This window comes from Malus domestica, chromosome 16 (assembly GCF_042453785.1).
Source record: "Malus domestica chromosome 16, GDT2T_hap1".
NCBI classification, from domain to species: Eukaryota; Viridiplantae; Streptophyta; class Magnoliopsida; order Rosales; family Rosaceae; genus Malus; species Malus domestica.
Genome location: NC_091676.1, coordinates 10,957,873 through 10,971,545, shown reverse-complemented (window position 1 = coordinate 10,971,545; position 13,673 = coordinate 10,957,873). Strand labels below are relative to the sequence as shown.

At 36.9% G+C, this 13,673-nt stretch overlaps 1 protein-coding gene across 2 annotated transcripts; it reads left to right on the top strand.

Annotated features, from left to right (window-relative positions):
* Positions 1-324: 324 nt before the first annotated feature.
* LOC103425613 (E3 ubiquitin-protein ligase UPL6) lies at positions 325-12,931 on the top strand. 2 transcript variants are annotated; one of them, XM_070816244.1, is made up of 26 exons: positions 325-889; positions 2,270-2,367; positions 2,476-2,603; positions 3,391-3,502; positions 3,959-4,139; positions 5,233-5,415; positions 5,547-5,729; positions 6,069-6,150; positions 6,303-6,418; positions 6,534-6,838; positions 6,996-7,092; positions 7,879-8,019; positions 8,205-8,288; positions 8,349-8,435; positions 8,542-8,682; positions 8,946-9,071; positions 9,657-9,755; positions 9,830-9,897; positions 9,994-10,060; positions 10,724-10,894; positions 10,978-11,067; positions 11,658-11,738; positions 11,905-11,978; positions 12,111-12,182; positions 12,297-12,386; positions 12,492-12,931. In XM_070816244.1, exons 1-26 carry the CDS (start codon positions 731-733, stop codon positions 12,556-12,558), a joined length of 3,102 nt encoding a protein of 1,033 aa, XP_070672345.1. In that variant the 5' UTR covers positions 325-730; the 3' UTR covers positions 12,559-12,931. The 2 variants fall into 2 exon arrangements, with proteins under 2 accessions (XP_070672345.1, XP_070672346.1); XM_070816245.1 differs by lacking the exons at positions 10,724-10,894; positions 11,658-11,738; positions 11,905-11,978; ... (1 more) ...; positions 12,297-12,386; positions 12,492-12,931 and having other exon boundaries at positions 381-889; positions 10,895-11,031.
* The last annotated feature ends 742 nt before the right edge of the window (positions 12,932-13,673 follow it).

Below are 13,673 nucleotides of genomic sequence, written 5' to 3'. Positions count from 1 at the left end.
TCCTTACATAACGCGTTAGAGGATCTTGATCCGTTTAAATGGGCTGGATCATGCTAGGTTAGAGAATAATGAAATTTTTAATGGAATTAATAAAAAATTTCAAAGTGACGTAAAAATTGAGTTTTGTTTTTGTTTTTTGAGTACATATATATTTTTTACAGTAAGAAGAGAGGAAATTTGGTTAGGCCACACAATAAACAGTTAAAATTGGTACTGAATTCGCCATCCATAAGATTCAGATCTAATATCTCTCAAAGTGAAGTGAAATATCAGCACAGCATAAAAGTTGAGTTTTAAAGGAGTAAATGATGCAAATTGGGTTTTAGAAACTAGCGTGAGATCAAGTAGAGTTTTAAGGGCATGGAAAGAATAAGCCTTTCATTTATTTTATAAAAAGTCACTGAATTTCTTTCGCAGCCGACGTTTCCATCCTCCAGTAAGTCCAGCCGAGAAAATCCAATAAGAAAATAGCGAGAGAAAATACGCGCACAGTCTCTCCATTTCGCTCCTAATTTTCTCGGTAACCAAACGCAAATTCCTCCCTTTTCCCACGATTACACCCGCCAATCCCCTCTCCTTATCCAAGTTTCTCCGATTCTACTCCCACTCAATCCATCCGATCAAACATTCACAAGCTTTTAAACCAGCCCTCTGAAGCGTTAAACCGAGCAACACAACCAATCCCCGTCGCCTGGGATTGGATTGGAACTGACGGACTCAACGCGGAAGGATGTTCTTCTCGGGCGATTCATCGACTCGGAAGCGAGTTGATTTGGGAGGGCGGAGTACGAAGGAAAGGGACAGGCAGAAGCTTTTGGAGCAGACAAGGTTGGAGCGCAACCGCCGGTTGTGGATACGGCAGCAGAACTTAGCCGCGTTGAAAATCCAGGTTTGTACTTCTGCATTTTGCTTTCTATGCCGTTCGAATTAGCTCGAAGTGTGTGAGAGTTGAAAATGTATGGAATTGGTGAAAATTTCATCAGTTTGATTGTGTTTTTAACCTAATTAGTTGGAGGTATGTTGCTGCATTCTTCAGTGTAGTTTCAATTGTAAAAGACAGTAAATTGAGGTTCTTTGGATAGTTATTGGTAATGGTTTGTGCGTTGGATGATAGTTGTTGAAATATGTGGAGTTTACGGAGTATGAACACGTTTTTAATTGTCTCGGAAATACAAATAGATTCTTTGGAGGTCGAGAAAATAGGTGGAGGTTTATATGTTTGGTCATCTAATCTCTATTTATCCTGAATGCCCGTAACTGCTGAAGGCTAATTATTTACTGTTGTTGATTGAGTGAGTCGTGCTTTCCAGGTTAGTATATAGCTGAATGTAGCGATTTGTGGGTCGAATGTCAACTAGTTAAATCTCAATGCCGCTAAACATGAGTTGATCACAGTGCACACCCTCAAAGTTTTCAACTTATACAAGTGACCTTATGCTTGGAATGGATAATTATGTGAAGAATGAAACTTTGAACACGTGTTGAATTCCTAAAACTAAACACTTACCAAACATCTTCAATTTATATGAAAAGGTGTAATGGTGTGTACACAGCTTACACGTGTCTGAGGTATAACTCAGTTTTTAGTTTCACGTCCCCTGTAAAGAGAGAAGATACCAATTTCAAATCCTTCTTCAATTGTTGCAACTGGAAAGAAGAAGTATACATAACCGAGACTCGAGAAATTCATATTAGCTTTATAGAACGTGTGCTAACATATTTATGAAAAGCTAAGTTGCCATAAGCACAGCTGGAAATAGTGCTAATGTGCCTTTCCTGTGGTATTTAAAGGGGCTTTCCTTTTCTTTCCTGTCATTTAATGTAGGCAGAGGAGAAAGATTCCCATTCTTCTGTCTCTAGTCACCCTTTCTTTATTGCGTTTTTCTATTTAGGTTCTGAATGGTCAATAAAGCTAAGTAAATTTGCATGACATAGATTTGATGTCATCATGGTAATAAATGGAGCGATCATCTATCCTTTAGTGCTGTATTTGCGAAATTATTACATGTAGCTATAATATCTATTGAAGCATATGAAAAGGTGAATTTTCAGTTAATTAGACAATTCAGACTTATATTGCACGTTACTGGATATCCATATACAGATGATGTCTCTACCCAGTCACTTATGTTAGTAGTCGATGAGTACTTTTTGATTGCTTTTTGTTTGAAATAGGTTGTCTCAGCCGTTTGGCTAAGATCAAGTGTAGCATATGTTACTATCCATTCGAGTTTTTTTATTTCAAGTGTTGACTAATTACTAGCTACAGAAATGCTTTAGAGGGAGGAAGGTGGCAGCGGCTGAACATTCTAAGGTGCGTGAGCAGTTCTATGGAAGATATGGGAGGCATTGCCAGAATGTGGACAGGTTAGATTTGGATCCTTATTATCTGTTATATTCCACTTTTGTCTTAGTTATTGTTAATTGAGGCTCTGTTTTAAGTATCATGACCTTCTTCTGTCCCTGTGCATTCAGATTTAGTTTTGGTCCTGATTCAGAGTTTCTCCGCCAGTTACTTTTCTTCTTTGATGCTCGAAGCGTTGGTGATTTTTCTATCCTTGTGGAGACGTGCCGGTTGCTTCATCAATTTGTCAGAGAGACAGGTAAGTTTATTCTTTTATGAAGAGCTGTCTGTACAAGAAATTATGTGATAAATATACCTCACATAATAAATTCTTTTTCTCAAAAAAACACATACTCCACTAGTAAATTCTGTTTGGGGATGATCTTTCTCTGGAACTCTCATTTTAGTGCAGGGATTGTTATCACGGTTTCTCCCTTCTCATGTAGTTTAAACCCGTCCGTCTCCCCCAAATGCCCGAGTAATGAATAATTGATAGTATATGTGCAAGGCCGCTGGGCTTGTTTTGGTTTTTAAGAGGGGTTTAATGATTTGGTTGATTGTAAGATAATAAGAATCTGATAAAGATAGAACTAATTTATAATGACTTTTTATGATTAAAACCCTGAAACCTTCAACACTTTTCTATAATCCAGAATTATTTAGATTGGAAATCACTGGTTACCCAAACAATTCTCAAAGGTAATATGCCAATTCTTCCGTTAAGGATCTTCAACTGTCCATGGCTTCGTGCAGTTGACTAGTTTAAAGAGATATGACTACCCTGTCTTCACGTTAAACCCTGATCCATGCTGTATTTGATAAGTACGGAGCTGGCTACAAGTGTGCTATTGATCTGGTTCTTATCTGATGAATAATTTCAAAATTTGACTATGAAGAAATAGTCAAGGAAGCACATCTTTTTAAGTTTTGTACAATGATATAATAACATTGGTTTTAAGATTTAATGAAGATGTCTTGAGGTTCTGCTTGTTTCACACTGCTTAGCACATTTTGGGTGTTGTTGACAAAATCTGATCATGAAACAGGGGATATTATTAGCCTCGTTGCAGGCATGGATTATTCGTCCAAGCATGCTTTGGTGAAACACAGAGTGAAGCAACTTGCATATATCTGTATGAAGGCTGTTCATCAAAACAGGTTGGCTGCATTAACTTATTTTGAATTTTTTTTATATTTTTGGTCATTTTCTTCTGATTTAGAGCTCTAATGTGGTGTTTTTCTCGATTTCATGTTTTTTTTTTTGTTATGCCTAGCTCAATTCTATTATAAGCATCTCATTTCTTGATTGATTTCTTATATAAAATGACTACTCATGTCATTATTTTGGTTCTCATTGTACTCTTTTCTATTAATGGGTGGGTTAAGGAATGATGACGTCTCTTTTGCATCTAATAGCACATGAAGTCATGGAAGACATTCAAATTCTAGTAATTTTGTGTTTACAGATATATTTAACTTTGCAAGTGTATGGCGTACTATACCTGTGTAATTTATAATGGCTGAGCTGATTCTGTTGTTCTGGTTGTTGGGTTAGAGGACTTGACGATATGCATTTCACACGACTTTCATGCATTGAACTGTGTTATTGGACAGAAATCAGTTGAAGGATCAACTTTTTGCAGCCCCTGAGGAGGCCACCACGTCAACAACTTTACTGTTAGAAGCATTAGTTTTATTGATAGATCCCAAGCTTCCATGGGCTTGTGAGACAGTTGGCTATCTTTTGCAAAGAAAGGCTTTTATCCTGTATAGAGAGATTATTTTAACAGGAAAGGTATGCATCTGATTCCAGCTCTTTGTCCATACTTAATAGCTTTTGTTCTAACAGGAGAGGCTTTCCCCACAAGCCAAATCACTTTTCAAAGAAAAATGATGTAGCAAACCCCCCTTTCTTTTTACGAAGTATGAACCATTAAGGAAACTTATAAAGGTTTGGCCACATCTCGGTCAACAGTAACCAAAATTTATTAGTTCTAGAGCTGTTTCTAATTGTTGGGCTAAATTTCTGAATTTTCTGACATTTCGATATTATCAGTTTCTGAATTTGGCTTCGGATTGGATCCATCAATATTTACCTACAGCTGCTTCCCCTTGACAAACATATGAAACTGAAACTCAAGAAAAATAGTTCTTTGCATTCAATTTGATGGGCTAAATTTCTGAATTTTCTGACATTTCGAAACCCCAAGACAGATCAAACAGAAGCCAAGCAACCAGAAAATCAACAAAAAAATACTGAAAAAGATTTTGGCAACAGGACACCACAGTTCTACTATGATGTGTCGACTCAAAGAAAACCTAGAACCTACTCTAAATCAGATAGGCTCTGATACCACGACAAAATATTACTAAGAATGTTTTCTGTATATTCTTCTCTCTAAGAGGCTGAACTTGTTACATGATATAAAGCTGTAAACGGAAACTAATACAATATTCCCAAACCAAAGGCATTTAAATCAATCAAGAAATTATTATCATTTAACACCTACTGCTAACCCGAAATAAGTTATTGGTGAATCTTACACCCAACCCAAGCTTTGCATTTTCCTACAATATTAATTCCTGAAACTAAGGTTTCTCGCAAAGAAGCTACTCAGAACATCTATAACAAAAGTGAATACGGAAGATGACAAGGGATCACCTTCTCATCCCTCAATTAGCTTCAAATCACCAATCTGCTTTCCCATTATTATTGAAAGTTAGCTGAAAGCACTTGTTTAATATTTTTTGTTCAACTTACTTGGTTATGTATTTTTCCTGATTTTTTTTTCTAGTTTTATCTGTTTCTGGATATCTGTCATTTACTCGATGTTGGCATTCACACATGAGTGAACTCATCTCCTAAACCTACGAGTAATGGGGTGCAGGAAAGTATAAAGACTCATAACTACATTGGCAGAGTGTCATCGTTGGAGCGTAGTCTTGCTGTTGTAATTTCTCACATTGGTCAGGAGCCATGTACGTGCCCAAACATCGATCCACATTGGAGTTTTTCATCTCAAATTCTTACAGTTCCATTTGTATGGAAGCTATTTCCCTACTTAGGAGAGGTAAACTTGAATGACTTGGTACCTATGTCTTTTGAAGCGTTTATTTATTTATTTTATTTATTTATTTTTTTCTGTATTAAGATTTCCTGGGCATATACCATTCTGCAATTAAGGTAATCTTTTTCATTTAGGTTTTTGCAAGACGAGGGCTGAGCCAGCATTATATTAATCAGATGTCACTCTGTGTGAAAAATCATGCTGATGTACTTCCGAAAGATGCATCAGTTGAGTTACCCGGTTATGCCTGCCTTATTGGAAATATATTGGAATCTTCCGGGGTCGCTCTGTCTCAGACTGATTGCTCATTTCAAATGGTAAATACCGGACTGCTATCAGAATTAGAAATGGCAACATGTTGGTTGTTTAGCATGTTTTGTTCAAGTTGTTGCATAAATTTATGTGCTCAAAAATCAGGGAGATCTTAGGTTCAATTTTAGCAACAGGTCTACTTTGTGATCTACTACTGCGAAAATTGGAAGATTAACTTTGTCCAAGTGATAGGTTTTTGACAATGCTTAATTTAATCTCATATGTATGTAAAGTTTCTCATTGTGCTCACTCATACACATGCATATGTTATATATATGTATTATTTTAATCCATCCATTTTCACGGCTTTGATCCCTGATTGAATGTATTCTTTCTAATATCAGGCTTTAGACCTTGCTGGCGTCGCAACATTCTTGTTGGAGGCCCTTCCTTCAATGAAATCATCTAATAGAGAAAGCAAAGAAGGTATGCATTGTACTTTATTGCCGTCTTACTATTGTTTTTGTACTTTCATTTTTCCAAGTTGTCTCCATCTATAATCTTCTGTTCAATTTTTTAATTTGTGTAGCATACTTAAATCCTCTATTGCATATGTACATACATATTGTGATTTTCAGATTCTATGGGTGATGATGATATGATTGAAGGAGATGATGCAATGGAAATTTGTTTGAATAATGATTTAGAACGACAGATATGTGATGCCATAGATCTGCGCTTTCTTCTGCAATTAGTAAGCCATCTTGGTATTATGTACTTCTATTTTCCATGCAAGTACAATTATATTAAGCAAATTTGTCTTTACCACTAAACTCTAACCAAGATTTGTTGTTTAATGCTTTGAGCAGACAAATGTTTTGTTTGGAGGGATTTCACCTTCCAGTGGCTTGGACCACAGACCGGATGATAAAGAGGTGTCAGCTGTTGGTGCGGCTTGTGCTTTTCTACATGTTACTTTAAACACCTTACCTCTGGAGAGAATCATGACTATACTAGCTTATAGAACAGAACTTGTTCCGGTGCTTTGGAATTTTATGAAACGGTGCCATGAAAACCAGAAATGGCAGTCAGTATCTGAGCAGTTGGCATATCTGCTGCCCGGAGATGCACCTGGCTGGCTATTACCTTTGGCTGTATTCTGTCCTGTGTACAAGTAATAGTCCCTGCTTAATTTTGCTTGGATCTTGTCTATATACATTTTAGTGGTGTGAAGTTAGTTTTATGTATTCTGGTTTGATCCTAGAGTATTGTGTAGCAGCTTGAGATGGGATTACCTGTGATTCGTCTGTTTCCCTTTTGTTATGGATCAGGCACATGCTTACAGTAGTTGATAATGAGGAGTTCTATGAGCAGGAGAAGCCACTATCATTGAAGGATATCAGATACCTAGTTATCATACTCAGACAGGTAATTCTGTAGTAAAATGATCAAAAGAATGATGTTCATTGTAGAAATGACATTTGGTTGTCCTTTGGTTAAATGTACTCTGTAAGACTAATCAGTTGTTTTCTGTGTATGACAAACAAGATGTACAAAACTGTATTGATTGCTAATTCTGCACTTAGTGTCGATTTGTGATGTTTTTTTTGAGAAGAAACAATTTTATTAAAGAATAGAGTAATACACAGAAGTGGATAAGAAGTCCACCAACTATATTAGAAGGGAAAATCCCAATAGGATTTGGCTACAGCAGCCATTTCTAGACCTAGCTCACTTAACTGCTGCTAACAAATCCCACAGTATTTGAGATAGAGAGCAATTATTAAACTCTTTAGTGACCGAAGCCCAAAAAGCTGCCCAATATTTTACTCTCCCCCAAAGTACTTCTGCCCCCACTCCAGTATAGTCTTCAAAAATCCTTTTGTTGCGTTCCAGCCATATATTCCAAAAAATTGCCGATACCAGGCAACCCCACAAAGCTTTGGATTTTTTCCCTTTTCCAAGTGCCTTAAAATTTGTACCTAGTAGCTCGAAACACCCTTTAGGAATGACCCAACTTACTTTAACCTCCTGAAACAGTTTCTACCACAGTTGGATCGAGTAAGAGCAATGAAGAAAGATGTGATTTACACTCTCCTCCTTAGCTTTGCACAAACTACACCAATGTGGGGATAAACACATAAGAGGGTTTCTCCTTTGAATTCAAATGAATAGATGAATAGATGCATTATCTGGACTTTCTTTCTTCTGCAGGCCCTATGGCAACTTCTTTGGGTGAATCCTACGGCTCCCAGTAATTCTTCGAAACCTGTCACAACCTCCTCTTCTAAGAAGCACCCTGTGGAGTTAATTCAACATAGAGTTAGCATTGTAGCTTCTGAACTCCTCTCCCAGGTATTAACAAGCTATATGTGTTGCGTCTGTTTTCTTTGGAAAAGGATATACCCTTCTTGTTGTGCATTTTGTGTTTGCCCTCTCCTTTGCAGGTTGTGTATTTTTGGTTCTCCTTGTAGAGATATGCCCCCATACAATGAACAGGAAATCTTACACATTCTGTTTTTCCAATTTGTTGTGTGTAGTTGCAAGATTGGAACAATAGACGAGAATTCACATCCCCCAGTGACTTTCATGCTGATGGTGTCAATGAGTTCTTTATTACACAGGTAAACATTTCCTAGGACCAAGATCTTGCTAGCACTGGTTTTAATGTCTGTATTTTTCAGGCCGTAATAGAAAATACCCGAGCAAATGACATCATGAAGCAAGCTCCCTTCCTGGTACCATTCACAAGCAGAGTTAAAATATTCACTGTAAGTATTTAAGTTGTCAGAGGAAAAACGATATGCCAATCTTTATGAACTTAAGTCTTATCATGTTGAAAAAAATTTAATCAGTTTATTCAAACCACTTTGTCAGTCACAATTGGCAGCAGCTAGACAAAGACATGAGTCTAATTCTGTATTTACCAGAAACCGATTCAGAATACGGCGGGATCGTATCTTGGAAGATGCTTACGACCAAATGAGTGCGCTGTCTGAAGATGATCTTCGGGGACCGGTAATGCATCTGTTTTTGTTTGTATACATTCAATTGATGAAGGTTGTGGTTAGGAGTGTGTTTGACAATACTATGAATGCTATGGTTGCTACCAAACCAAAATAGTTACTTTGTAATGTTTTGCTGATTGCTTTTTGGGGTCAAATAGGCACTGAATTTTCGGAGAAGTGATTGTCCGCCTATTTTTTGCAAGCACTTATCCTCTCCTCTTCTTATCCAATACCACAATAACCGCCTTACCACCTTGACCTGTCTATTTGCAGATTCGTGTAACGTTTGTAAATGAATTTGGGGTTGAGGAGGCTGGAATTGATGGCGGTGGGATTTTCAAAGACTTTATGGAGAACATTACTCAGGCAGCCTTTGATGTTCAGTATGGATTGTTTAAGGTTAGAAAGTTTTCTTTCATTCATGCTATTGTTTTAATAAATGTTATCGTTTCTTCTAAAAAAAAATCTATGTTTCTAAAGCCTGTAGTATATATCCACAGTTAAATTAGGCACTTGTTACAAGCTATGACTCTGAATTATGCAAAAGAAAGTACATAGCAGTTGCACATTTCAAAGTTACATTCATCAAACAATAGAAACTGAGGGCTCATAGCTTCAGCGGTAGTGAACATTTATCCCCACTTTCAAGACAAAATTTAAATCCCTCCTCCAGTCCAAGTAAACCTCTATGTAGCAGAAACAATCACTACAAGAACATTTGATGAAAGTCAAGTGATCCTGTGTGCCATCGTGTGAGTGTGATGCGTCCGAAAATTAAGTGGAAACAGAGGTTAGAACTGCATATCATGCTTTCTAATAAGATAATCATCGTCCAGTATTAAAAGAAGATATGTCTCGAAATTCTGGTAGAAGCTGACTCACAATTATCAGACAAGAGAAAGTGTTAGATCTTTATTATGCTGTTGGCAATTATGCTGATTTTGCTTATTTGTTTTCCTCCTCCTGCTTTGCTTGGTAATCCAGGAAACATCCGATCATTTACTCTACCCTAGTCCTGGTTCAGGAATGATTCACGAACAGCATCTCCGATTCTTTCACTTTCTTGGGATTCTTCTTGCAAAGGTATAAAAAAATTTGTATACTGTTTTAGTTCATATGGTGCTTCTTCATGGTATCACATGTTTGACTCCTTACAGGCCATGTTCGAGGGGATTCTTGTTGATATACCATTTGCTACGTTTTTTCTGAGCAAATTAAAACAAAAGTAAGTGCACGTTTTCTCTGAGAAAATCTTGTTGATGTACCATTTGCAACATGCTGCAATGTTAATACTAGAAATCTCTTTCTTTTTGTTGATTAGGTACAACTATTTAAATGATTTGCCTTCATTGGACCCAGAGTTGTACCGTCACCTTATTTTCTTGAAGGTAACCCTGTTCTTTCTAAATATGCCTCCTGATACATTGTAGCTTTTACTGACTACTCGTTCTTTTGTTGACACGATTCTAAGAAAAGAGTACACAACCCAACATCTTGTTGCGAATACTCGGTTTAAAGAAATTAATTACATTCACATCTAACTTCTTTCGCTGTATGAGCGAGCATTCCATTGATTGATGATATGGATTTTAACGTAGTTGAGGAAATGGAATTTCATAAATGCACCAAGCTTTATTGGAACCTCGGTATTGATAATGTTCTCGAATATTCAATTTATAAACAAAAATACTTTATAATCTTTATATTTGTACAATGTACTGTTGGATTTAGAAATAGATTTGTCCTATGGAATGGATATTTCTTTTAGGAATCCAATGGTATGAGTTACAAATTTGCATTCAGTTATGTCAATTTTCACAGTATCTGTTTATAAATTTTTGTTTTTCACAACTGAATTTCACCCTCCAGTCATCGGCTTCGACGAAAATTTATTCTTGGTCTACCTATTATTGGATTGGATACTATAATCATGCTTGATGGAAAGCAGTTGACTCAATAACTCTGTCTCATCTGCACTTCAGATAAAAGTGTGACTCCTGTTTAGTTGCATGTAGAGCTCACTCCTTCCTGTTTGTGATTTATATCTGCAGCGTTATAAAGGTGATATATCAGAATTAGAATTGTACTTTGTCATTGTAAATAATGAATATGGAGAGCAAACAGAAGAGGAGCTGCTTCCCGGGGGAAAAAACCTACGTGTCACTAATGAGAATGTCATTACCTTTATTCATCTTGTTGCCAACCATCGTTTGAACTTTCAGGTAGTGCAACTTTCCATTTTGAACCCTTGTTCCAAATGATGACGTAGCTTCCTTATGTGAACATGACAAATGATCATTTTCAGATACGTCAACAAAGTTCACATTTCTTAAGGGGGTTTCAGCAGCTTATACCGAAAGATTGGATAGATATGTTTAATGAGCATGAACTTCAGGTATATTCGTATACCCTTTGGCTTTGTTGCTTAGGGTTTGTTTGCATAAAATCACCTGAGTATGCTCACTTCTTCTTTGCCGGTTCTCTAAGATCAATAAACTAAAACAAGCTTAAGTCATTCTGTCCAATTTGAAAATATAGTTCTGATGTCATTATTGCATTTAAGAGTTGCCAGTGATGCTACAAATGCTTACTGTGAGGTTTTTGCAAAGGCATACCATGTGTGCTATTTTTTGTTATGCTTTCCGGTATTGGAAACTTAAAATGGTTCTTTTTTTTAAAAGGAGAATATTTTGGTACACATTTTGCTGTACAAGAGTACCGCCATGGCAATGCAGGATGTTGTATGTGGTATGCTTGGTGCAACTTTAGAGTTAACCTAGAGTAAGATCCACGTTGTTCCATTCTGATTTTGGACCTTTTCTCCTAGTCAAAGCCTGAAGAAATTTTTTATTAGGAAGCGAAAGTTTATCATTCCATTGTTTGAGAAGTGGCTGCATCTGTAATATACACTTAGCACGCATTGTCCACTGTCACAGGCAATTATGCATAACTGTCCTCTTCCTTTGACCCGCTTTGTTTTTACAGCTTCTGATATCAGGTTCACTTGACAGCTTGGATGTCGATGACCTACGGATGCACACAAACTATGTGGGTGGCTATCATAGTGTAAGTTCCTTCACATTTGTTTGGCTTATTTGTGTTCTTGTGGGACATATAAAATTACTGTTTGCATGGATAAATGTAGCTCTAGATGAACCCAGTCATTGGCTGTCAACCTTTTTCATTACATTTTCACGCAACTGATTTACTGCTTGCTATTTCTTTTTGACAGGAGCATTATGTCATTGACATGTTCTGGGAAGTTCTGAAAAGTTTTTCATTGGAAAATCAGAAGAAATTTCTGAAGTGAGTTTTTAGTATCCATCACAAAATCCCCCAAACATATGTTTATGTTGGCTATTGCAAGTTCCTGTATTTAATTGGATTTCAAGTTAATGAACATCGGGAGAGATACTGACCACACTATTTTTCATCCAGATTTGTGACCGGGTGCTCTCGAGGACCTCTGCTTGGATTCAAACACTTGGAACCATTATTTTGCATACAGAGGTAAGAGTTCATGAAAGATTTATATCATTTTAGATTTTTTCTTTTCTTTTCTTTTCATCTTGGCGAAATGGCTGATAAAGTTTGTTTTACTAAATCTTTCTGCTCTTTCCTTAGAGCTGGTGGCAATGGAGCTGAAGGAGCTCTTGACCGATTACCGACTGCAGCCACTTGTATGAATCTCCTAAAGCTTCCACCATATAGAAGGTTTGCTGTTTCTCTCTCTCTCTATTTTTTTTTCCGTTGTAGAAGCAAATAAACTGTTTGTTAGTTGTATTCTTCTTCTAAAAGTGCTTCCTTGTTATGATGCAGTAAGGAGCAACTGGAATCAAAATTGATGTATGCTATAAGCGCAGATGCCGGGTTTGATTTGAGCTGATCGAAAATGTGAATTCTAGTTGTGCACCTAATCCTCTGATCCGTTATTCTGTGGGGCAAACCATCCGCCAGGGGCGGAGACAGTTCACATCATACCCTGTTAATTTGATGTACCTGCTTTTAACCCGAGCTGCGTAATAACCAAAAGGATTTGAAAAAGCCGATGGAGCGAAGCTCAAAACTTGATGGCATGTAGATATTTGTATTTCTGGCAAGCTCCCGATTTGACATGTAAATATGTGGGGGGTGATCTGCCAAAGTTATTACAACAGCTTTTGTTAAGTTTACAGATTACACATACAGATCTTGGCCAGTCGTGAATGGCTTTCCTCACCATCGATAGGCGATTATATAAATAGAAAGTGCTTTTAATTGCTCTTGTTGAACATGATCATTCATCTGCAGAAATAATCAGAGCTGGGCTGTTGCTGCATCCTGCCATGAAATCGTGTTTTGTAAGACGAGGAATGTAAAATTTTCGGAAGTTATTTCAGTAGCACCACTGTGAGTTATGGGCAAAGCTGCGGAATGTCGGAACTGCTCTTAGAGGTGTGCCGTAGTTAAGTTTTCACCTTCAATCTCTTGACGTTATTTTTTTTTCTCTATTTACGTGCCGATACTTCCAAACGGGCTCTTGTCCGCTTTGCAAATTGGCGTGTAAATCAGGTGAGAATGTGGTTTCCATGGATCCATAATACAAAGTGAAATTCGGATTTTACTGAGTTTGTGATATTATTTAATTGGGAAGATAACTTAAATGGCACAAGAGTCTACATAAGTACATGCCTTTACAAAAACCAAAACTCAGCTAAGACTTACAAAAGAATAAGTATCATTCTGATTCATGTCATATCATGCGTTAATTAACATTTAAAAAATGAACAAATAAGTGACTCCTACATTGATTTTGGGTATGATAAACCTAAATCATTAAGTATGCAATTAGCGGACTAGTTGCTTAAGGTTGTTCATCGCATTTTTCACATCCCTATCCTTTTATACTGATTCACAACTTCTCCGATTTTAAGTAATTAAACCTATCATTAAAAAATAGACTAATTTAAGCTACACACCTCTTTTATCTTTGGCTATTGAATTAAACACGTCGAACAAAAT

Excerpts from the sequence above, each read along its gene's own strand:
- LOC103425613 (XM_070816244.1), top strand. The coding sequence starts at position 731 with ATGTTCTTCTCGGGCGATTCATCGACTCGGAAGCGAGTTGATTTGGGA. Across the intron at positions 8,020-8,204 it reads CTTCTGAACTCCTCTCCCAG|TTGCAAGATTGGAACAATAG; the intron begins GTATTAACAAGC and ends TGTTGTGTGTAG. Across the intron at positions 9,898-9,993 it reads CTGAGCAAATTAAAACAAAA|GTACAACTATTTAAATGATT; the intron begins GTAAGTGCACGT and ends TTTGTTGATTAG.